Source organism: Triplophysa rosa, linkage group LG20, assembly GCF_024868665.1.
Source record: "Triplophysa rosa linkage group LG20, Trosa_1v2, whole genome shotgun sequence".
Classification (NCBI taxonomy): domain Eukaryota; kingdom Metazoa; phylum Chordata; class Actinopteri; order Cypriniformes; family Nemacheilidae; genus Triplophysa; species Triplophysa rosa.
The window spans coordinates 13,644,445-13,669,485 of record NC_079909.1 but is presented as its reverse complement, the minus strand read 5'-3'; the positions used below and the strand labels follow the sequence as shown (position 1 = coordinate 13,669,485).

General features: G+C 36.8%; 3 protein-coding genes across 3 annotated transcripts; 1 reads left to right on the top strand and 2 right to left on the bottom strand.

Annotated features, from left to right (window-relative positions):
* Positions 1–309: 309 nt before the first annotated feature.
* efcc1 (EF-hand and coiled-coil domain containing 1) lies at positions 310–15,434 on the top strand. Its single transcript, XM_057362280.1, has 8 exons — positions 310–1,120; positions 2,059–2,474; positions 11,305–11,453; positions 11,656–11,791; positions 11,887–12,055; positions 13,672–13,830; positions 14,096–14,165; positions 14,463–15,434. Exons 1-8 carry the CDS (start codon positions 356–358, stop codon positions 14,597–14,599), a joined length of 2,001 nt encoding a protein of 666 aa, XP_057218263.1. The 5' UTR covers positions 310–355; the 3' UTR covers positions 14,600–15,434.
* Positions 15,435–15,520: 86 nt separating this feature from the next.
* Positions 15,521–19,038, bottom strand: map1lc3a (microtubule-associated protein 1 light chain 3 alpha). Its single transcript, XM_057362281.1, has 4 exons — positions 18,853–19,038; positions 17,777–17,832; positions 17,487–17,593; positions 15,521–16,876 (listed from the first exon to the last, which is right to left on the bottom strand). Exons 1-4 carry the CDS (start codon positions 18,890–18,892, stop codon positions 16,714–16,716), a joined length of 366 nt encoding a protein of 121 aa, XP_057218264.1. The 5' UTR covers positions 18,893–19,038; the 3' UTR covers positions 15,521–16,713.
* Positions 19,039–19,737: 699 nt separating this feature from the next.
* On the bottom strand, positions 19,738–21,418 carry dynlrb1 (dynein, light chain, roadblock-type 1). Its single transcript, XM_057362282.1, has 4 exons — positions 21,303–21,418; positions 20,876–20,947; positions 20,559–20,726; positions 19,738–20,377 (listed from the first exon to the last, which is right to left on the bottom strand). The coding sequence occupies exons 1-4, from the start codon at positions 21,307–21,309 to the stop codon at positions 20,334–20,336; spliced, it is 291 nt and encodes a 96-aa protein (XP_057218265.1). The 5' UTR covers positions 21,310–21,418; the 3' UTR covers positions 19,738–20,333.
* Between the last annotated feature and the right edge of the window lie 3,623 nt (positions 21,419–25,041).

Below are 25,041 nucleotides of genomic sequence, written 5' to 3'. Positions count from 1 at the left end.
GTAGTCATAATAGTTGTAACATCCTTTCATCGCAACATCTCAGTTGTGTTTGTTTGAAATGCAAGAACCTATGCCTTTTGTGGTTCATTTATGTTCATTTTATATAAAAAAAGTTGGTTAAACTTATTCATATAATGCCATATTTCGCTATGTCTGAATCTTGCATTTTTGACAAGCCCTTTTCTGAGTCCCCAAATTGCTAACTTTTCAAAAGTTTTTTTCACCTTTGCAGTTAGGATTTGTGGGCCGTACTCCCTCTACAGCAACGCCCCCACAACGCTCAGTGAGAGTTTCTACTACAAGAGCGGGGCGGTCTGGTGTTCACATGACATAGACTTGGGTATATACTGTTTGTATGCTTAGCGGATCTGTTGAATCCATTAATCCATTAAGACTCTATAAATGGAATTCTTGTGAGGGAAAAAGCATGGAAAAGCCGGACGCATGCGATCCATACAGCCGACCCGCGCGCAGGACACAATGGATAGTGAGCACTCTGGCGTATCACTACGGACTGGACCGTGGAGTGGAAAACGAAATTATAGTCCTCGCAACCGGGCTGGATCAATACCTGCAAGAGATTTTTCATCACCTGGACTGTCAGGGAGATGGAAAAATACCCGCCGAGGATTTTAGTATCCTTTGCGAGATTTTGGGGCTGAGCAAGGGTTGCGATCTGGAAGAGTGCGCGGGGATATTGGATAACCTACCCAAAGAATTCACCTTCAGACAATTTCACGCAAAACTTTGCGGCTATTTCAGCACCAAAGCCGGGTGCCAGTATGAGAACGGGAGGTTGTTAGTTGGGAAAGAGAGCGAGCATATAGAGACGCAGATAAGACTCCGGAGCCCATTGAGACGCCGTGGGAAATTGCTGTCGTTGGGTACCAGTAACAATCGAGAGAGCGAAAAGTGTTCGTCCCCCACTGAGGACAGACACACATCGGGCTGTAAGCAGCTCGGATCGTGCACCAGAGCGTGTTACGAGGAAATCGTGGCACTTGAGGAGGCCGAGGATAGGATAAGCAAACTTGAAGAGGAAAATGCAAGTCTCAGGGAGCTGGTGGAGGATATGCGCGCGGCACTTCAAAGCAGTGACGCTCGATCCTTGGCTTTACAGGTACACTGTAAACCCAAATGTTCAAAATAATCAAACAGATTAAGTAATGTAAACTTAATTTTATAAAAAAGTTCTACTAACTTAAATATTTTAAGTTCGTGAAACACTTTTTTACTTTTGAGTAAAGTATAATGATTATTTTTGATTAACTTGACTAAAACTCAAAAATTTTATTTGCTCCTTACTTAATTTAAACATGTTAATTCAACAATTGGTCAAGAAGGATTTCCAATTCCCAGCATGCTTTGCGTCAGACTGCATTAGGAGAGTAAATTTTAAAAAATATGATTATTTTATATGTTTTTAGTAAAGTTAAAGACTTGTTGGTGTTTAATGTTCACTTCTCCTAGATATTTAGAAGAGTTTGACATATTTTTCAGTTTTGTGGTTATCATTGTTTAGAAGAGTGGCATGTGCCTAGTCTCTGCGAAGCTACATTTCGCATGTAACATGTGTTATGTTAGTGAGCAGTAACTGTGCTAATGCCAGTTCTGAGATCAGTCTCTTCTTGCTCATTTTGGATTGCATAAGTCAAGGTGTTTGATTTATGCATATTAAGACTAATGAATATGCAAAATAAAGAAACCGAAAGAATTTAGTTTAGTTAACTTAAAAATGCAATTTTGGTACTTATTTGTTTAAGTTCTGTCTACTTAATTTCATAAAAAGGATAAATTAAATATTTAAGTCGCACTAACTAAGATTTGTTAAGAACTTTAACTTAACAGTAATAAAAATTTGAAGGTTCTGCTTACTTAAACCAAGAATCTCTAAAACTCAAAATATTTGAGTATTGCCAACTTATCCGGGTTTACAGTGTATGTTTATTATGCTGGTGTTATGTATGATTCTGTATGTGGTTTAATCAATTAAATGATTGAAGCAACAATCTGGTCGCGCATTGGTTCTTTATTAAGCATATTATCCATATATCATAGGTGGGGTTGTGGAAAAGTCACTCTAAACACAAACCAGAGGGTGGCTGTTTCATTGCCCACCAAAGGCGATTGGCGCAGAAGCCCAACACTGTTGGGAACCTAAAGGACATCCAGAGTTTCTTGAGAGAGATGGATTTCATCCGGAGTTCCCGGGATGGCCAGATCGAAGAGGCCATGTTCTTCAACCAGAAGCTGGAGCAAGAACTGCAGGTGTCACGCAAAACTGCGTTGGTGCTGGAGGAATGTAACAGGACTCTAAAGAAAGAGCAGGTGGAGATGAGGAAGAGGGTGGAGGAGGCCCGGCAGGCCGTGCTCAGCGGTCTCAAGAAAGTCAAAGAGCTGGAGAGCAAAGCCAGTCATGTACCTGTTCTTCAGAGACATGTTCAACAGCTGGAGATGGAGCTTCTGTTTTACAGGTGAGTTTGACACTTTGAGTGGTGCTTTGTAAGAAACATAAACAAGAGAAATGTTTGCTTGTTTTTTTATTCATTTACTTTTACACGCAGTAGGCCTACCTGGGGATCATTCCCACAGATGTTTGACATGGTGAGGTAATCTGTTTTTACATTGAGATGCTTACCTCAGCAGTCATGAAGTGTGTTAAAGATTTTCTTCTCATTTACCAAAGTTTGGCACCCGTTTCGGGGGGATTTGGTGTTTTAAGTATGTAAGACTCGGGCAAAACATAAGCATTTGGCAGGTATTTAAATTTGCTTTGGCTGTTGTTTCCTACAGTTTGAAATGTGTTATACAGAGATCACCCAGAAGCACTACACGTATGTTAGGTGTTGTTGCTATTTTGCATTAAATTGATCAACTATGATCAATTAAATGTCTGTCTAAATATCTATTATAGATTCGGAATGACAGTTTGTATGGTTTTTCATGATCAAACAATAGCCTTAATAAGATTATAGCACAGTCTCTGTAGCTATAATTTTGAAAAATGTGTGTTAATTCTACGGCTAGTGTATTATTTTTACCTAACTCAGACTCGATGCTGAAGTAAACAGTCTCTTATTACATAATGTAGCTTTAAATAATCTGTTTTATAGTGCGTTTAGATTTCTCTGGGGTAAAATGGCTCCCACATAACTTGTCGGCCCCGATTGTGCAAAAGTGTGCCAACGTACATCTTATTTAAGTTGGCTTGATGTGGTCCTGCTTCTTGAGTGCAGACCTTGTTTTGTTTGGGTTCATTTAGTTGTCAACGTGTGTGGCAAATGGGCTCCCATTTCGGTTAGCTGAAATTGTGCACAACTACTGCTGGAAGCCGTTTATTTTGAGGTAGTTTGGTTTTTTCTCCTAGGCTGTCATTTAACTTTCCTAGCGCACAACCGTTTAATTTATATTTTAGAAGCTGTTACACTTAACATCCTCATTGTTTACATATTTTTTAAACAGTAACTTAGGGGAAGCATTGGAAATCCAGATGAATGTTGGGTTCGTTTGTGTTAGTTTTTTTTAATAAAAAAGGATAAAAAATCAGCAACACTTTTGTGTTGTATTGACATTTTGCACATTTAAAACACAAGTGAGGGACATGTTTTCCTCATTAGTGGAAGAGTCATTACTTTTATTAGGCCTACATTTATTTCAAAGCTGACTCGTAAAATGAAGTGTTTTACATAAGTTGTTTTTTATTGTCCATTTTTCCAACAATGGGTCAGACAGTTCCAATAAAAAGTCTAGAAGAAAAACAACACAAAGCATCCGATGCTGTTGCCTATTAACTTGGAATTTGAAATTTACAATGAAATACAGACAATAAGACAGAACTGAATGTAAATATTGGATTAATGAAGCTAGCTGCATGCCTTGCATCCAGTCCATCACGAGAGGTGGTCCCTTACGGACAGAGGCACATTGACACTTTTTATAAACATTCACATTTTCCCTTCATGCCGTACTAACCTATAAGAAGTCTGTGGTGGGCTTCAGAAAGCCCTTCCATGGCCCCTCCATTGATGCTCTTAAGCCAAATAATTCATTCCAGATCACAATAGAACTGCCACATTTTGGTAGAGCTCCATTCAGCTCGAAAAGGCTTGACCTAAACGGATTGAAAATTCCCATCTATCTTCAAACAGTTTCCCCGTGTTACAGAATAATGGATGAACCCTCCCTCCCTATTTCATAGCAACAATTTCTGCCACTCTCACCTCAAGTTCAGAGATCTCTGGCATGCTACTTAAAAATGTTTAAAAACAAGTTGCTGTTTGTTTTTAGGGTAAACTACCGTACCAAATGTTTGTGATGCTTCAGAATGGGTAAAGACACTGAGACATTGCTTTTCTTGTAGATTTTATTAGCCCGAGTGTAAATAATAAACTCCTCGGGCTGCGGTTCTGTTTTACTAGTAACAGGCCTTAAAAATAGACAATAGTTTTTATCTTTTCTTTACACTATTAGGAATTTGGTAGAGAAATGACTAAATCCTAACAGCCGTGCAGTGAGAGCAGATGATGTTGTCAAGCAAAATCAAATCTTTCCTGGTGTGTCACTTTCTGATAACAGAATGTTCCAGATATACCTCATTAAACATTTATGGGATCAGGCTTAGGGTGCAGGGGAGACTGGGGGTTGGGTTGCCCCGTTTGGGGAGAATAATAAACACGCATTGTGCCCCGGCCATGTGGACAGATCCCGGCTGGTTTGTGATAGATCAGAACAGGGTTTGCCTTTGAGGCCCGAACGCCCATGGCCAAGTGCTGAAAAGTCCCCAGAGTGAGTCCAATGGGCACACAGCTGTCTTAAAACAAAAACGCTGGAGGTTGGCTTTTGATGCAGCTGCCGGTGGGCGAAGAGGACAGTGGTCATGCTCTGCAGGTCATGAAGTGACCCTTTCACACTGAGAGCAATGCCTTTTATCTGAAGAGAGAGGTGTGTCTGCTCGCTATTTTTCATCTGCTCTTTGTTCGGGTCTTAATGCAGTACTTGTAATAATTGCACATCTTATAGCTCATTTTTGTTTCCCCACCTGCCATTTTGAACTTTCCCATCTAGCATGAAAATGATCAATTATATTAACTTTTTTTTACATTTGGCTGTTTCTATAGACTGTTTCATCGGATGCACACGCCTGGCCTAAAAGTTAACTTCCATTCTGTGTTTATTTTATATTTAATTTATAATAAAATTAATTTATATTCATATTTTATTCATTTCAATTAAAACTACTCAACAGTGCATGATTCTTTGCAGAGGTCTACCGGAAGTGAAGTTTGGGCCACTTAACATTTGTTTAATTGTTGCCACTGATACCGTCTGTAAATTTTGACGTAAGTGACATTTATGTAATATATCATGTTGATGTATGAATTTCACAGATAATCACTAATGTCACATACATGCACATATACAACATATTACAAAATACTATAAAAAGCACTGTTTTCTGAATATGTGACACACACCAGATTACATTAATATAAATTAGCATGTATATTACATGTTTAAGTTAAGAAACATATTCTTCTCTTTGTCTTAAGAAAGTGCAATAGTGAAATTGGAAATATACATACCCATATAGCAAAGATAATTGATATAATGTTAAGTATGTTAAGATTTAACATTAAATCAATTATCTTTGCTGTCTGGGTATGTTCATACATTTTTGTATAGTGGCGGTCTTCAAAAAATGTATTACTAGAAGCACTATTGAATTTCAGATGTCTTTCTTTAAGACACAGATTTGGACATGATCAAAGAGCTATTGTACAATTTCCTTTCATTCAATGCAAGACAGTATTGTGTGGTTTTGTGGTAATGACTTCACTAATGTTGTGGAAAAGATCTAGGAAGTGAAGCATAACAAATTTCCCCTGTCACAGAACTTTGGAATTTCAGCTGTTCTTTTTATGTGTTCGAGATTACATATACGTATCCGTCCTTTTCAAACATTCAGGAAAATAATTTCTGTGAAATGCGAGGCCCTTGAGATACAGCTTTTTATGAGCCATTTCCGGTTATATTAGACTCTCTCAGTCAGCCAAGGAGAAGGTTCAAGAGAAGATCTAACAGATATTGCATAAGGTTTCCTGAAGGCCTCTCGCAGGCCCTCAAAAAGAAAGAGAAAGCCGAGGGAGGTTTATATGGGGTTCAGGTCTCACAGGGACGTGGTGAGAACAGACCTGAACTGTTCAGTTCATTTCCATGAAAAACACACCGTCCGTGTGTATCTTGCCTGGAGGCCTTTTCCTCTCCCTCAAAGTCCAAGATGGACTGGAGCCCTCAGCAACAGACCCCAGAGAAGCACATCGAGGCAGACCATAGGACAAAAGAGACAGACGGTGGAAGAGGAAAAAAGAAAGGGGGGCCAAGGAGCCGCCATCTGGAGGAAGAAGCAAACACTCAGCTGTTTGTTCAGCGGGGATGAATTTCCACCATCCTACTCTATTTATCGCTCAGACGTGCTTTATGTCCCTCTATTCACACCAGGTGAAAAGCTTCGCATTTATCATCAGGTCTGCGCTGATATATTCACAACTGCTTACATCACACAGGCTGACATGTTAAATGTTAGCCCGTCCAACCACTAAAAAATAAGTTATTATTCTGATGACTATTATTTCAGCTGCGACGTGGCCAGCCTACGCGAAATGTGTCCTGGGAACCTAACGTACTTCAGCACATAATAACAAGGCTGGACATGTGTAATGAGCGGTTGCTTCAGCATTCTCTTTATTATGTCTGAAGAGGGTATAGAAATGTCAACGTGATGAGACCTTAGAAAGATTGCAAGAACGTAAGCTTTTCGCTCCGGGAACTCCCGGAAAAAGTCCAGCGACCTTGAACGCTTTTTCGGTGTTCTGTTACTCTTGAAGGCTTCAAACGCACGCCTTCAGCCTGTTTTCATTTTGGAACATTTCCCTTCTCCTCCCACCCTTGGGCAGCCGATACTTAAGCTCTGCAGACCTCAGCACTAATAAACCGCATACCTTGCTAACTTGTGGGAGAAACGGTCTTCAAAAACCTAATGTTGTTTGTGTAACTTCTTGCTTCATGAAGGACAAATCCTTGTGAATAGATAGATTTTTTAGAAATGGAATTGTGTGAGAAAGTCAGAAGTTAAGACCATTAGTTTTATTAAAAATGTTATCATTTACTAGGCACATTTGTTATGTGGAAAGCAACGATTCAAATATTGTGAAGACTCAAATAAAAGTTCTTTCATTTTAAAAGCTGTATGTTGTGGAACACAAAGCAAGATATTTTGAGAAATGTCCCAGTGGTTTTGTCCATACAATGGAAGTCAGTGGGGTCTAATGTTGTTTGGTAATTAATGTATCTTTTTTGTGTTCTGCAGAAAAAAGCCATACAGGTTTGGAATCACATGAGAATGAATAAATAATGACAAAATGTTCAATTTAGAGTGAACTAGCCCTTTAAGTTTTAAAGACTTTTAAAGGATGCAAATACACCATAAAGTGATGAAATTTGAGCATTTGGACCATTAATGAATATAAAGGTAATGGGGCTTTTGCATCCTTAGCAAGTCATGAAAGCGTTAGTCTTTATTTATTGTAATCAAGGGTGAGTAAATAATAACAGAATCATCATATTTATGAGATCTAATCCTATAAATCTATTAAAAATGTTCTCCAGCCTTGCTGCACTTCATGTTTACGACTTGTGAAGTAGTGTAAACACATCGCATGCCCCCTTCAAAGCTCTGTTTACTGGGGCTGCTCTCATGCTCTCAAAGATTTCCGGCTCTGATTAATTACAGTCTGGTTTCGTTCTGAATCTCAAGGTTCCAGACACCCCGAAATTCAGGTGATTTCCCAAACCCGAGCCTTCAGACCGCAATGAAAGCATCAGCAATGTCTGCGCATCCATTCGGGCACACATGTTCCATCTCAGCTTAGTTTCTACTCTTACTTAACCAGATATCATGTTACTGTGTTCCTCGAATCTTAATTGTGGACATCTGCTTTCTAGTCTCAAGATAAAACGATTTCTTTATCAGCATTTCTCAAGTATCTCACAGCGCTGTGGCACACTTAATCTTGTTTAGTTTAAGATTGTATGTTTGTCTTTTAGTGGTTGTGTTACATGTGTGATTGACTCATCCCTCTGAATTTTCTTCAAGCTTTCGTTCCATTGAAATACTTCTAAAGTGAACTGGCTGGAAGCGAGGGTCTGGAGGTTCAGATCCTGCTGTAATAAACACAGGAAGTGAACGTCTAAACCACAAACAGCTGGGCTCGCCCCATGTTAGTACATCACTCCGGTCCAGTATAAATATAGTCACAAGATACAGAAACCTATTGTTAGCAGCTTGACCACCAAAATAGAGTATGGCTGCAGTACCGAGAGCTGTTCGGGGCCTCTCGCCCTAAAGAGATGGGCAGCCAAAATCCTAATGAGATCCAGAGTTTGCCACAGTTCTGTCCTGCATCTGGTTTTGTTTTGTAACTTGCTCTAAACTTTACATAAATGAAAAAGTGTAAGAAAGCATGCTAGAAAGTTTTTAAAACATGATGAATAAGTGTTGTATTTTACCTCTCTGATCGAATAAACAGGATTTTTTTTAATGCTGTGAGCCAAAGCAAAAACTCATGATGCTAGGGTCTTGTGGTAGTTGCCCGGGAATTACTATTGTGGTTGTTAATATGTTCAGAGTGATTTTAGTGCAGTACTTTGTGGTTGCTAAGGTGTTTTGGTTGGTTGCTAGGGCACTACTGGTTGCTTCAGTAGCCGGTTGGTTACTGGTTCATGTCAAAAGAGCCCTTCAAGTGAGCAACTTGTAAGCAAGGTTATTATAGTTTGCTAAATGTAAAACCAAAACTATTAAAACATTTGTGTTAATTGCAATCTAATAAAATATTGGCCTAAATATTATTTCAAAAATGTAAGCCGAGCAAAAATGTTGCTTAGCAGTAAACTGAAATAAGTTTAAGATGAAATTATTTACTGAAAATAAACTAAAATTGACATAAGAATAAATTATACTTATGTAGCAATATAACAAACTAAAAATATCTAAAACAAAAGCTGATTCAAAATATTTAGAACATAACTATAGACCATTTTGCGTCAACAACACTGGTCCAGAAGGTCCTTTCACAAATACTGGCTCATTCCCATGTCTTGTGTTGGTTTTCAATGAGTAATAAAGTTGTATAAAGGGATAGTTCGCCAAATGTTTTTAAATTCTTTTCATCATTTACTCAGCCTCATGTCATTCCAAATGTGTATGACTAACTTTCATCCGCAGAACACGAAAGAAGGTTGGTATCCAAACACTAAGACATTTCTCAAAATATCTTCTTTTGTGTTCCACAAACGACAGTCACATACTGAGGGTGAATAAATGATATCAGATTTTTTTTTGCCTCAACCATCCCTTTAAAATAAGGTGGATGTTAGGAAGACAGCAGATGGAATCAAAGAGGTTGGAATTAACAGTGACTTGGAGGGCTAACGTGTGCCAGATGGCTGTTCTGTCAAACTTGGGCTCTGTGTTCGTTGTTATCCAGACATATTCTCTGTTTTGTCTCTCACAGTGAATGCTGTTACTGTACACGCTAGGAAATAGTTTTAGCATGTTTTTTCAAACAGCCAGTTTCGTGTGTTTCAGGTCTCAGAAGTGCAAGTTACAGCATCTGTAGTGTAAATAAGATGCTACACGCACATATTCTCACAGATGGTGGCATGTTGAGGTGTGCCATTCATGGGGGCGTGTGGGTTTGAATCCAGACTGCAACATTTCCAACATTTACTGTTCTATACTATTTACCATGTTGTACTAGAGTACATGTCCAAAAACATAATAATGCAAAACAATTTCATTAAGAAAAAAATACTTATTTCTTCCCTATTTAGTATTTTCCACTTTTTGTAACCTCTTATGCAACTATTGCATTCTACACAGGCCAGGTTTGTTTCACAGTGTGTTTAAAAGAGTCAAGCACATGTCGGCTGGATCTAACAGTGAGATTCCTTCCAAGCATCTGGAGTGAATTCAGGTGTCTAGAAAGCTCCATTAACTGCTCACAGTGTGTTCTCTCTGCTGTTTCTAGTGCCTCATCTTTATTTATTAACCTCATTCATAAAGAGTGACAGAAAACAGATCCTGTCAACAGCATTAGTCCTTTACACCTTTTTTAATCCCATATACAAGACTAACCAAGACAAAGCCACATAGCCATCTTTGTTTTACAGTACACTTCACACTCCAAACATCTCTGTCGGTTAAACTCCAGTTTGTCACACTATACGTTTGCAAGCGCTTCATTACAATGGCCAGACTATAATACTATACCAATGTCAAAAGGTTCCTACGGCAACCCTGACAGGTCTGTTTAGGGTCTCCCTGGTTCTTCCCTTCAACAGCTGTAGGTCATCAGAGACCCCTGAAACCCACATTTAACCGACCAACTCTCGACCCTTTTCAAACATCCCCCCACCCCTCATCGGACAGTGCAGATTCCAAATATTGACCTTACGCAAGCGTGTTGCTCTGAACCCCAAGCGCGGTGCACCGAGGGATGATTCTGCGGGCTGTATTTATGGCTGCCCTGTACTGAATGGTTCCTCATGGCAGCAGGTTACATGCATGAGTTCACCAGGCTTGAGTTTTTTTTCTTTTTTTCACTTTGTGGGAGCCATGCTGGTGCAAATGGATTTCTGCAGCCTGTACTTTGTTTCTGCAGGCAGGACATTGTCATCTGGAAACATTTATTCTTTGATTCATGAAGGCCCCCGGTGCATTTCTGCTGTCGCGAGGCTCAGAAAAATGGTTGCTTTGAAATGACAGGAACGTAATCGATTGCTTACAGTTACAGCTGTCTGACGCAACCAGAGATTATCAAAACATGTTTATTTTAAAGGTATACTATGTGACTTTAATGCCTGGCTTAAACTGACATGCTTTGAGGATTCTGAGGATAATTCATCGGCCATGTGGTAGTAATGTTCAGAATCATGCTAGTTGTATAATACGTTTAGTTATATATAGTTTTATCATCTTTTGTTAGTTTAACTAGTTTTGCTTGCTCTTGGACGGGTCTAATGTCGCCATGCCTGACTTCAATTACATCTACAAGAGCTAAATGAAAAGCACACTGGTGCCTGTGGATGAAAATTATTATAAATTTTTTACAGTTTTGTTTGGTGACGCCAGTAAAAAATAACACACTTTATCTTTAAATATCTTCTTTGATGTGCAGTTACATTTCTACATTCTAATCAGCATAACCATAAAGAATTGATCTACTCTGACCTGTATATTCCTTGCAGATCTGAGGGGTCTAAAACATCCGTTCCATTCATCAACAAACAGGACGGGCAGTATAACGGGCCCGTCCCGGCAGCGCCGCGCTGTTGCATAGATGCAGAACAAGATCGGCACTCACCGACGGGACGCGCAGAGACTCTTCCCGACACCAGTAAGCTAAATATTGACATTACTCGCCCCTTTTTTTGACCTTTTCATGAACCACATGTAAACAGTTAACATTTGCATTTCCTAACTGATTTTCAAGGAACATTTCTTTCATGATATTAATTAGGTGATGTTGTATATTTGCAACCTATAAATCACATATTCTATGTGTACACATACTGTATTTACATTATATACGCTTGTAGTGGAGGAGCAGCTCTTCCGCTCAGTGGAGGGTCAGGCGGCCTCTGATGAAGAAGAAGAAAGATGGACCGGAGAACAGCAGAGACAAGTAGATGAGGTGAAGAGAATTCTTACCAGACTGTCCTGCTGTGGAGACAGGTACCATCACCCTCTTATTTACCATGTAAGTCAATGGAATAGAAACAGAGCATCTTCACTAAAACACTTGTTTATATGTGTTTGGGTGCTCTCAGGTGCGATGAGAAAGCAGTGAAGAAGCTGTTGTCTCATTTCGGGGACTCCCGTACGGAGGAGAGTCAGTCGGCTGTGCTGGATCTGCTGGAGAAGGTCACGAGACTCAACAAACAGCTGGAGCTGAAGGAGAGTCAGGCCAGGAGGCCAGAGATAAATACAGAAGACCAGGTATTAGAGAGTAGAAATGGCATTCAAGAAATGAGTTCCCTAGCTCTTAAAGCCCTGCTGATACCTGTTTGTAATTGTACAAACCTGTTTGTAATTACAACCTGCCGTTGTAATAATAATTGTGTAGGGAGTCAATATAAAACATTCTGTGAATGTGTACATTTAAAAATGATCAAAATCGAAATACTTTTGAGAGGTCCAGAGCTACAACAGTAGCAAAACAAGTCGTTTTAAATATACATTTTAATAACAAATAAAGAAATGAGATCTAAGTCAAATTATGTAACTCTTAAATTAAAACATTTAATTTAAAATATTTATGTAATTGATTTAAATTTATTGTAATATTTTATACACATTTAATAAAACATGGATGCTATTTTAATACATTTTAAAAATATTTTAAAAAATGAGGAAATATGGAGAAATGAGGTTTCCACCTGACATTGACAATATATTTTTTACAAAAGTTAAATGCACTGAGAAAGATTTCAATAACCCTGAATAAAAATATTGAATTTAAAATATGCATGTAATATTTAAAACTATTTATATATACTTTCAATTTTTGATATTTCAATACATTATTTTTGTAAATATTTAAATTAAAAAATAAAAATCAGAAAATGTATACAGTAGATATGAGGACTCCGCCTTACATCGACAAAATATTTTAAACAAAAATGAATGCACTGAGAGATTTCAATAACTATAAATACAGATATTTATTTTAAAACATTTATGTAATATTTATTTCATTATTATTAAATTTCATATTTAGACCCATGTTATAAAAATATATTTTTTAAATGATTGATATTTTAATACATAGATTTTTGTAAAGATTATAATATTATATGATATTTGATTTAATAAAAATAAAAATAATTTTAAAATGAAAATCAGGAAATAGATAGATGTAGAGTGACAATATACCAAAATTAAATGCATACGTATATAATATGCAGGGGCACAAGTTCACCCAAAAAAACAACTATAGCTGTTCCTTCTCTTTAAACCCCATTACGTCACCAGGCCAGTTTTGTCTTCATTCATGGTTGCTGTCGGGTGCAAGGGTGTAAATTAGATTACAAGGCACTTGCCCACTGAGTGGTTGTTATGAGAATGAAGAGCTTCAAAGAGAAGCCACAGCGGGTTGAAGCTCTCACTCTCCAACCCAAGCAACCAGCATGTGACAGCATGTGTGCTGGTGTGTGTGCCTGTATGAACAGCCAATGAGCTCTCTTCCCCTGAAATGACCGCAGGAATTAACCAGCATGCCTCACACAACTACACGACCAATTACATGTAAAGAGAACAGAGCAGTTGTAGCTACAATGCACCACATAAAGTTCTGCACGTTCTAGGCATAACCAGTTCAGAGGTGGCCTTAAGACGACTGAATGCAGCAGACATATGGTCAGACAGGCCAAAAACATAAGCATATGAACTATTCCTGTCTGAGAAATGATGCGTCTCAGCTGAATTATGGGCTATCGGCACATCTGGCAGAAATTCTCCTAACCTGAAATTCTTTGTGTGTTGGAAAAAGGCTTTGGAACTTAGTGTTTAAATATGCTCGGGGTCAGTAGTAAGTGCTGTGTGTTGTCTGCCAGATGAGGGACGCGCTGGCCCAGGAGCTTCAACAGAAGGCAGAGGAGACAGAGCTGCTCCACATGGAGCTGCAGATGCTGGAAACGGAGCGGGTGCGACTGTCTCTGGTGGAAGAGAAACTGATGGATGTGCTTCAGCTTCTGCAGCAGCTACGAGAACTGGTCAGTCTAAAAGAAAGCTGTCAGATCAGTAGAGATAACAGAATTTTGGAGTTGAGCTCTTTGGCTTGGGAAATAATACAGCCAGCAGATTACTATAACACACTTGCAATTGAGTAGTTATGCATTTAAAATCACTTCTGAACTCTAAAACAACAAAACACAATACTTGTGCTGGTGAATTCTGCACGGGAGAGTTAAAAAGAAATGAAGATAAGAAAATACAGTCATCGTTATTATTGAAACATGTTTAATGTTTTTGTTGTAGAATGTCTCCAGAAGATCTTTGGGAAAGATTTTACTCAGCACATTGGAGTCCTGCAGTGATCCGCAACATGGTGAGAGCCACAGTTATAGCAGTACTTTAGCCTCCACGTATTAAACTGGAAATAAAATACAGAATAAAGAAAATAAATAATGTTTTCAAATGGAAATAAAAGGTTTAAAAAGGTAAAAAAATAAAATGTTCAGGAATGTGAACCATCCTAAATGAAGTGTCATTCATGTTACATATCTTTAAAAAAATGTCTTTATTTTAACATCATTTATAATTAATTATTTTAATATTTAAGTTTATTATTGATCTCAGAAATTTGAACCCAATTGTCTAACAAACACCTCTTATGTCTTTGCAGGGAAAGCACATATCTTAGAGGTGCTCAATGCTCTTTGTCATGAGCTAGCTGCATGTGAGATCCTCTCTGGTGGTGAGACTATAGAAAGTGCACAGAGTCACCAGTCTCTCACCAATTCACTGCTCATCTCCTGTTAGGAATCACTGCCACCTAGTGGTCAAAGGATGCTATGGACAGTTCTTTTGGGGGGGCTTTTTATTTTTATCCATAGGACAGTGGAGGCAGACAGGAACATGAGGATAAGAGACAGGGTGTGGAATCGGCACATAGCCCGGGTTAGACAGCTCATGTATGTGTCTGGAGCGCTAACCACTTGGGTTACCGCTCTGACATGCTAAAGGAACTTTATACCAGTCATGTAAATGGCCCTTGGGTAAATGTGATTTCTGTGTACATTTATTTTGGGATTCACTTCGTCGTTAAGCTCTTTATCATTTAATGAAATGTTTCATTTTGTCCTCTAGACAAAGCTAGTTTTTCATTGTAAGATATAAGTTGCAGGTTAGTATTATTCTGGAATACATGCATACATGACACACTACGGTTGTGCAGTATTTAACTGTTTCAAGTGGGAGACCTGGATGAAGATCACTCAGGTATATATACAGTATGTAATGCTCATAAAATATTATAGTTCAAGAGACGAGTAACATGCCAAAGTAAATATTTTTCCTGAATTATTTCTCGAATACAGAGCCTAGCTGTGAAGGACTGAATGTATGCACCTTTACTTGATTTAAAATACTGAAACATTTGTTTCAATTTTACAGCTTTCAGTGTTTCAGATTCCTATAGAACTTCTGAGCATTTGTGTTGCTTTTTAAAGAATGAAACAAACTACAGTGTATATCTTATTTGTCATTGTCAAACTCTCAGCCTCTCTCACATTAGAGAGAACTTTGTTGCTTTTACTGGTTTTTTCACATTTTACTTTTTTTCTGAAAGAAATTAAATGTTTAGATTACCCAGCATTTGTCTAGCTACACCACTGGCTAAACAATCGTATCACTTTCTCAGCTGATGTTTATGTAAAGAAAACAAATCACAACACATTCAAATCATTTCATACAATGATTTATACACACTTGTTTTCACACATTTCAGACATACATAAACATACATAGTTCAGTTTTTGTTTGTTTTGGTTTCAAAACATCTTAAAAGTATTTTTTGCTTTAAATAACAAAATTTTAACAAATCTATAACATAAATCAATATAAAAAAGGTTGAGAGAAAAACATGTAGGGTTAGTGCCTTACAATCCCTTCAACTGCGCTTTGACAGAAGGCCTACATCTTGTATGGTGACTGAGTAAAGTCTGATACAAATGAGAATATAATTATGTGCTGCAATTAACATTATAATTAAGAGTTTGTCCTCTTGGATGTTTTAATTGTGCAAAAAAGCATTTAAATCGTATTTGCTAAAGATAAGATTCTGAGTTATTGTGACAGAATACTGAATGCCAGGAGATGCATCTAACTTTTCAAATGTTCTTCTGGCTCATGTGTGTACAGTACAAATAATTGTATTTATTCACTACAACTACCATCAAGCTTTTGCTATTCTTATTTTACAGTAAATGAGGCACACACTCTTTTACACAGGAGGCCACAAATGAACCTACTGAAAGGCTTTAGAAACTGCTCAATATTTAAGTTATTGTAGACATTTATAGAACATCCTGTGGAGCCGCTTATTACGGTTTTGTTTTGGGAACCACAAAACGTTCTGTATGGTATGACTGTGGAAATAGAATTGAATTATTCTGCATTTTGATTTTTCACTTGCATTTAAGTCTGAAGTAAGATTTTACAATCTTACACCAGTACCACTGAGGTCTGGTAACAGGCAATTACTACAGTACAAGCAAACAGACAAGCTTACCGCAAATGAATCTCCTAAAACAAAGAGGAAAAAACACACTCTCACCTATTAACAGCAACATATGTTACTAATTTTTACATAACAGACCTAATAAAAGAAATAAAAGGCAGAGGAAAAAATCCAGATGGGATCGAAGTAAAACCTTACGCAAACCTTAGCCCAACTGAACCAAGTTAAAAAAAAAATCAAAATGGTTCAAGCGGTCAAACAGTGTTTACAGTAGTGCTTCGATTTGCACTTTAGTGTTGAATAAAGTAAAATCAACGGTTTTATTTTTTAAAATAGGGGTTCATTTGGGTGAGCCTGCTTGCTCTTGCCATTTCTCGCACTTTGCCGTCCCTCCCTCAAGGGTCTAGCAGCGTGCTTAGCAACCGAAGGTCTCCTGGGAGGCGTAAACCATGTACAGAAAGCCATCTTCATCTTGCTCTTGTTCGTAGATCTCAGAAATGGGAGTGGACACACTGACCATGCTGTGCTGATTCACAAGAAGGAAAAAGGCCTGGGTGGGGTTGAGCTGCAGTCTACGCCTACAACAACAAAAAACCAGTAATGAAATGATTATACTGGAACAAATAAACATGATACATGAGACCATATCCACGTAATGTCATGAAATATAAAATAATGGAAATCACACTAACAACCACAACTCTAGCTTTAGCACAATGCAGAAGTACACTAGATGTGTAAAGTTTGGACACACCCACAAAGACTTTTAAGTTTAGATCGATATGAAGATCATTTAAACCCTGACCATCATCAGAACTATAAATAATAAAGCGGTTATGACACAAAGCCATAGATTATAAACCATGTTAGGCAGAGTAGGTCCACACAAAGTGTACTGCTGCCCGGTCTGATCATCTAAGTGACTAAGTCTATGTTAAAATGCTTGGAATGTGAGTGTTGTGAAATTACAGTTTTCAAGTTAAAGCTGTGTAAATTTGTGAATACATTCATAGAAGTCCCCTGTGGGCGACTGTGTCAGGAGACATTCAAAACTAGCACATCCCCGCTTTCTCCTCCCCCACTTATCCCTAAACACCCACCAGACCAGTAAACAAACCAGCTGAAACACATTTAATTCACTTTTCAACAACTGAACTATGACTTTGAATTTAAAGATAGTAAGTCTACCTGATTATCTTCACCAGCTCGCTCATGTTAACATGGTCAGGAACAAGAAACTTGGTCTTGTCCAAGACAGGAAGCTGCTTCTCCCCCTTATACCTCTCAATGATAACCTAGGAGGAAAAGTAGACACATTCTTTTAAGATATAAAGGCCTGCAATTTGATACATAGGGCTATGAAATAAATCTCAAGTAGATCTGCAAGCAATATCTTGACAGCAAAAAGGTTCCTCTTCACTTTGTCCTAATTCATTTATGGCAAAATGGCACATTCATAACAGGGAACAGATGCTCACCGGAATTTTATTAGGATGCTGCTCCCGTATCTGCTGCACTTCCTTGCAGCGATCAGCTAAAAACAAGGAAGATAAACAAAACTTAACATTATATCCTAAATTTAGGATGTCTTAGAACGTCTGGCTGTGGTTTTAAAGCATCATGTATATTTCATAAGACATTATTACTTTAGTTAAATATAAAAAAAACTAAACTGTTTTTGAAAAGATTTCAATGAATAGACTTTTGTTCAAAGAAGATAAGATTATAAAAAACCAAGTTATAGAAAACATGTAGGCTAAGACACAATCAATGTCAAGCTGACTTTCCTATTAAGTTAACTAAATGGTATGTAAAACAGTCCCTGGTTCCATATTTCCACTCTGTCAGTGTATCATGTTTAATTGAAACTATGTAATAGGTCATTCAATGCCAAAGGTTGTACAAATATTAGACTCTATCTAGAACTAACGGACCTAGAAATGACCAAATCTATGTTTCTCATGTTTATGTTTATGAAGATTATGAAGATTACGCCATGGTTTTATGCCCCTCCCACTCCCTGTACCCAGTGTGGACTGTGAGAGGTCAAATTACATATTATAATTTCACGAACACATTTACTGTCCATCCACTCAGGTTGTTATCAAGACCACACATCGACATCGACATTTTTAAAGAGACAACTGTCTCCCAAATTACTGACTGTTTATTTATTGCGTCCAAATACAGGCAACAAACCCATGCATAAAAACATTTAAATATGACCTTCAATTTCCATTTGAATGTCATTCTGGATGAGTATAATAAAGAATAAAAAAACAGCTGTAACAGTTATTTAAACAACAGGCCAAAGAGCCAGGCTAACTCTGACTAGCTATTGAGTCGCCAGTTTTGTAAAAAAAAAAAAAGCAATCTTAAGACTCTTAAAAACATCTCGAAATATGATTAAAGACTTTTCATAAGCATTATCAGCCTTTGAGAAAAGTTTAATGAGTGCGTCTCGTCTGTCAGCTGCTAGCAGGCTAGTCACAAAAACAAACCTGATAAACAAACAGACTTGTGTTGACACAGCTCGAATAAAAACTCTTCTTACCAAAGCTCCGTCTCTGTTTGAAGGGTCTGTCGGATGGCATAACTGAAGTTAAATGTGATCTTAAAATAAGCTGAGAGTTTTTATATGTTGTTTTATGTTGAATTCACGCTCGACTTAGTTGCTTTTCGAGCTCCTGACTCACTGTAACCAAAACAGCTCGAGACAATGTAATAAGCGACTTCGTGACGTCAGAGCAGAATTTAAAGAGACAGTGCACCTTGTTAATACATGTCAATGCATAATACATTGTCAACATGTGACTACATTCTACCATTAGCAACCTTTCATTAGTAATAATAAAATATATGCTATCCATTTAATGACATTTTGACTAACTGAATGTACATTATTGACTGATCTATTTGACAATTGTTTGTAAATGCTTTGAAAGGTTTTAAACAGGTGGCAATCGATTATTTACCCACATCCTAGAAATGAGTAAAAGCTTTTAAAATTGCATTGTGGTTATAGTTTCTGTCTATGGCAATTTGCATGAGACAAAACGTCTTACAATCACCATGAAATTAAAACTGAAGATTCATATTTTTAATCGAATTTTGCATTCTTTATAATAAATGATTTATCTCTTGACGTCATTTTTTTATTCATGTGCCTTGTAATACTTAATCAAAAACATAATTATACCCTTCCACTCCAAATGACATCTCATTTCTTTGGCCAAAAATGATGTCTAAATATTTGAATGGTTGGTTATATATATTCAAAATATTATTAAAGGTGTAGTAAAAAGTATGCTCAGCTTTGGCAAAGACTTGGCAAAAAGTTCAATAGATCATGAACACCTTACTGAGTCAAAGCACAGGAGAATGCTTATGAAATACTACTATACAAGAGGATTAACAAATATTAATAACAAATAAATTGTGGTCCAACCATGTATGCTTTATTTCATGCAAGCTTTTTGTTTTGGCCTGGCTTACAACCATCAATAACCCAATCATTTCATGAGGGACAAAAGTCCCGCCCTACATTTTTGTAAGTTCCAAAAGTTGTTATTTTTGTATATATGTCAGGAAGAAAACACAATTGCAACTTTCATTACATGCCTACTTAAACTTTATTTACCATACATTAATAGTGTACTCTGACATACAGTCTTTTCAATACAGAGAAAATATATAACCAATCAATAAAAGGATATGCATTATGGTTTAATTGTTCTTTCCAGCAGTCACAAAGAGATACTGTGTTTCATGGTGTCAGATTGACAATTATAGATGAAGGACAGCTTGAATATTAAGGGAAAATATGAGAAAACAATAAGTTAGAACAAATGTGCATGTTGTTGGAATGATAAGAAAAGTACAAACCAAACATTTATAATAATAGGATAATTTACTAATAAAGTAAACCAAACTCTTTCATTGTAACCTTTTGTTACTATGAAATTGCCACTTCTGGAACATATCAAAAGAAAACACTTTTGGCTGTTATTGGAGAAGAAAATACTTTTAGCAAAACTAGTCTGAGGGATTCTGAATGACAATCAGGAAATAGTCATTGTCTGTGAAGAGAACAAAATGAAATTAATTATATATATATATATATATGAATGTTATCATCGTATTGTCATTGTATAGAAGATTTGTTTAAGGCCGTTTGATCTGACATTTCCACTAACTTAGAAGTACATTGAAAATAAGTATTACTATATGTATCATTGTGATAAAAGCTTTTCTTTTTACCTGGGGCAATCATGATCTCATTCTTCTTTGATCGAATCCTGAGAAAGGTGAGATCATTCTGAGGATCAATGTCCCTCACAACGCTCCGTGCTTTCATGAGCAGCTGCTGGATATGCCCGGCATACTGAACTGTACTTGAGTTATCAAGGGTGCTTTTGATAGGGATGCCTATAAAAGACAGAGCATAGGCAATACTACCGACAGAACAAAGGCATTTTTGTTTTATCAATTTCTTGTTGCTGTTAAATCACATAACATCCTTATCAACCACAATAAATTAAATTACAGCTTCAAATAATTTTGTTAGTGACAGAAACCTTCTGCATTAACAATGATGATTCCTTGCACTCCTTTCTGTGATTGGATTCTCTTGAGTGTCTCCTCCACTTCTGCCTGCAAAATAAACGCATCAATAAAATAAAAGCAGTTAAACAATACACATCTGTAAATCCCGTGACGTTATATTGAGCATGCACCTCTATCTTTATCGTATCCTACTACTTTAGTTTTACTATGTGATACCTACACGCATCTGTTATTAAAGGAACCTAAAGTGCTTTTATTTATTACATTATTCGATGTATTAGCCAAGTTAGCTAGCAAAGGCCATATCCAATGCATGACAACGCCCTGTCTGTCCTGTCAATATAATTTCACAAAAGCTTAAACAGGACGAGCTAGCAAACGCACATTTTCGCTTAAACATAAAAATTTGTGTGTTATATGATAAAAGGAGAAATGTACTTGCCATCGTGATGGAAAGTTGTTGTTTTCGTTACTATGACACGCAGCAAGCTTGAAAAAAAGAGCTGTTGTGTATTGCTGCTGTAGTATTTGAACTGTCGGTTGTTTTCACTGCCATCTGCTGGGCTGGAGGAATACACTTCGTCTGACCACCAAGTTCCCAATAGAACACAAAGATACATACATTTTCTACAAATATATGTAAAATACCTGGTATTTTACACCTATTGGTTATTAATTCCCATAACTGCGTATAGCAATGAAAATTTTCTTTTTCCATAGCTATTTACAAAAAATTGTTACAGTTACAGATCCCTGAGAATTAATAAAATGATTACCATTTGTAATACTACAAATGGATAAACTATATTTACGATAATTGTAATAATATGAATCAACCTTCAGGCTTACAAAACATTTTCTCTTGTATTTATGATTTATTTTAATTTAAAAAGCAAGCGTTGTTCCCAATGTGCAAATAATTGGATCCTGCACATGTTGGCACATGTAGCTGTGGGTTTCAGGATTAAGAAGTGTGCCATTGTTACAACCAAGTTGGTTAGTGTGCCATTGTTACAACCATTCGAATAGAGTTTGCATTGTTACAACTTTATTCCGCAAATATAAATATATAAAGAAATGTGTGCATGCGTAAACTAATATGTTTTATACATTGAAAATGACACTACAAGTAAAATATACCAACAACAGTCCTTGCCAGTATTATCTGAACTTTGAACTTTAAATATTTGCTGAACCCCCCTTATCTTGATTTCTTTTACAATGTCTAAACACTAATCATTTTTTATGTCTGTAGTATATTATTTCACAAACCAAATGAAAGTTTTAGGTATCTTACAATTCTGGTGACTGTAAAGATGGTGTGATTCAGTAATGAGAGCTGAGAGATATGAGCAGACACACTCTGGATTTATGAGATAATTGACTTCCTTCCAAACTTTGCTTCAGATTTTCCACTTAATGAATGCTGGTAGGTCAGCCATACCATTATAGCCTACACATGGAAACTTTGACGTGTTCCAAGTGTGCAGTAACATGTATGAAGTTGAAAGGAAAGGGTGCACTGGGCCTCACATTGGGTGGAAATTTAAAGCAAATACCACAGTTGAAAGACAGGGACAGGCAGCAAAAATTAAATAAAACAGAATTAACAATATAATGAACCATTTATCTGTATTTCCAAAGTGTTCACAGTTTTTTCTTTTTTTGCAACCCAGTAGTTAAAAAAGCCACAAGTGAAAATTGTGTTTTAAAACTTTTTTTTAAATACCTTTCTAGCCACCTTTATAAGAGACTCTTAAGCTGTTAAAGCATTTCTGCAGTACAATTAATATGAAGGCGAAAGAATGTCAAAAGGCGAAATACGTGGCCAATATGACATATCATGCCTGCATGTGCTGTGCATGTTGCAGTCATTCAGGTAATGTACCAAATGTCATTTCAATGCACAGAACCTACAAGGCATCCACTCTTTTATAGCAGTTAGGAATTTAACAAACAACAGAGTCATTAGTGACGCTTTTGAGCTGTAAAATGTATCTCTGAGCAGAGATATGTTCCCTTAGGGGAAAACCCTTTAAAGCAGCTTTGTGTATACCATCATTAGTAGTTTTTTCTGCACATTCAGAGACAGTGACTGGTTTCTCAGACTTGCTTAAAAACATGTGAATATATTATTCTGTGTCAATACCTCTTTTCTTCATACACACATTGCAAAACTAACCAAACAAAAATCAAACAGCAAAGTCACTTGAAATATACATCTTTGAAAAATAAAAAAAGTGTGCTACATCTTGAACTTCTTTTTAGAGAAAAGCTATTGTGCCAACACTCACATTTTAAAACTGTGGTCAAATCTCTGTCTGTAGTCAAATGTAACTAGACACCAGCTATTGCCCAATTGGGGCAGTCTCTGACTGGTGACGGGGGTGAGGAAACATGATTCCAGTGACAACACGACCAAAAATCTTTATTTAAAAGTGTTTTGCAAATAGCACAAATGAAGAGCTGACAAATAAAGACTAATGAAAAACAACTTAACTACTTACCTCTTCTAATATTGTACTTCATTACCATCTTGTGCATCGAGTCAAAAAGTTTGGGGATTAACTAAAACAAACAAACAGACAGACAGACAATATTTTGAACTATGAAGTTTACGCAGCTCCTTCATTTCTCTCTAAATACTATGCCAGCATCTCAGACTAGATCAGCATGCTTATCATCCTTGTCATGTCCTTGGCCAAAAAACCTTTTATCATCCCTTGAAATTATTAGCACATTATTCATTTTTTATGTTATATACGCCTCTGGGACTTTCAACAGCAGCTCTCAGCAATAGCTTTGTGTTTTTTTTATCCTAGCCCAGTGTTTGCAAATCATATATTGTACATAGTTTGTTTAATGTCTAATCAAAGTCTGTAATAATTGTGTTTTATACTACAATCATAATCATGGTTATAATCGTGATTCTGTTTGCCTAATGTTTATAACACTGTGATTTTTGTGGATTAAGCTCTTTTCTCAGCTCTTTGCCCAAATACTTGTCTACATCTGTGATCCATGGATCCATTCCCTTCTGTACAAATAAGCCTGGGAGACAGTGCTGATAATATGGATACAAGGCCTGTCTACTTTTATGGACACTGTGCTGCTTTATCACGTCAATTAATGTCAAGCTAATTCATTTTGAGTAAACACTGCTCTCGAAACAGCCTCGGTGGCATGTCAGGGAACTGGTGCATTGACTAAGCAATGGACAGCTATCAGAGTACCAAACAAACCAGACACAGGACGGATATGCCAAATATGAAGATAAGATAAGCAGATTTTTTATATTTCCTTCATATTTGATTTCCATCTATTTCCTGTAGCTCCTTTTGCAGCTCTGCCCACATGTAAAAATGTGTGGAGCAAACATATACCATAGCAAATATATTGACTATAAAAACAGAATAACAAGACCTTACACAGTTTTTTTGAAGACTGCATATAATATACACATATACGTATCTAATATATGTATCTAGCTATTACAGGTCAACTAAGCTGTAAAATATGTAGGCCTATAGGGGAATCCTTAGGGAAATAAAAAATGGTTTATTAGCCTACATAGTTTAAAAATGGAAAAATAGTTCATAAATACTTTTATTTATTCATTGGTAGCTAAACAACCACATTTGCTATGGTCTCACCACAATAAAAATAGTTTATACTGATGGATCTGTATAGAAACATACACTGTTGCTTGTTTTATTTCATTTTATTATTCTATTTCATTTATCTCATTCATTACAATATTCATTTATCATTCATTGTTAGTTTTTTTCCAAAATTTCTGCCATCACACAATAGGACAAATATGCACATCTGTCCCATTTGTAGTTAAACTATGCTAGAAATGCTAATCATTTAGAGAAAAACTGCACTTTAACTATAATAAAACCATGATTAATATTCCTAAAGGGAATACAAGTATGTCTAATTGAAAACGATATGCACTGAAAGCCGGTCTTCAAAAAACAAGAGATGTGAATTTGATCTATCGCTTCAGAAAAATATCAATACACTTTATAGTGTTACAGTTATATTTACTTGTGTCCTATTAATTAACTATTTAAATCAGGGTTTACACTGTTTAGAAAACTGAACGTTTATCAAGAGTTATTGCCCTGCAGGTACACACACGCACGCGCGCGCGCGCACGCACGCACGCACA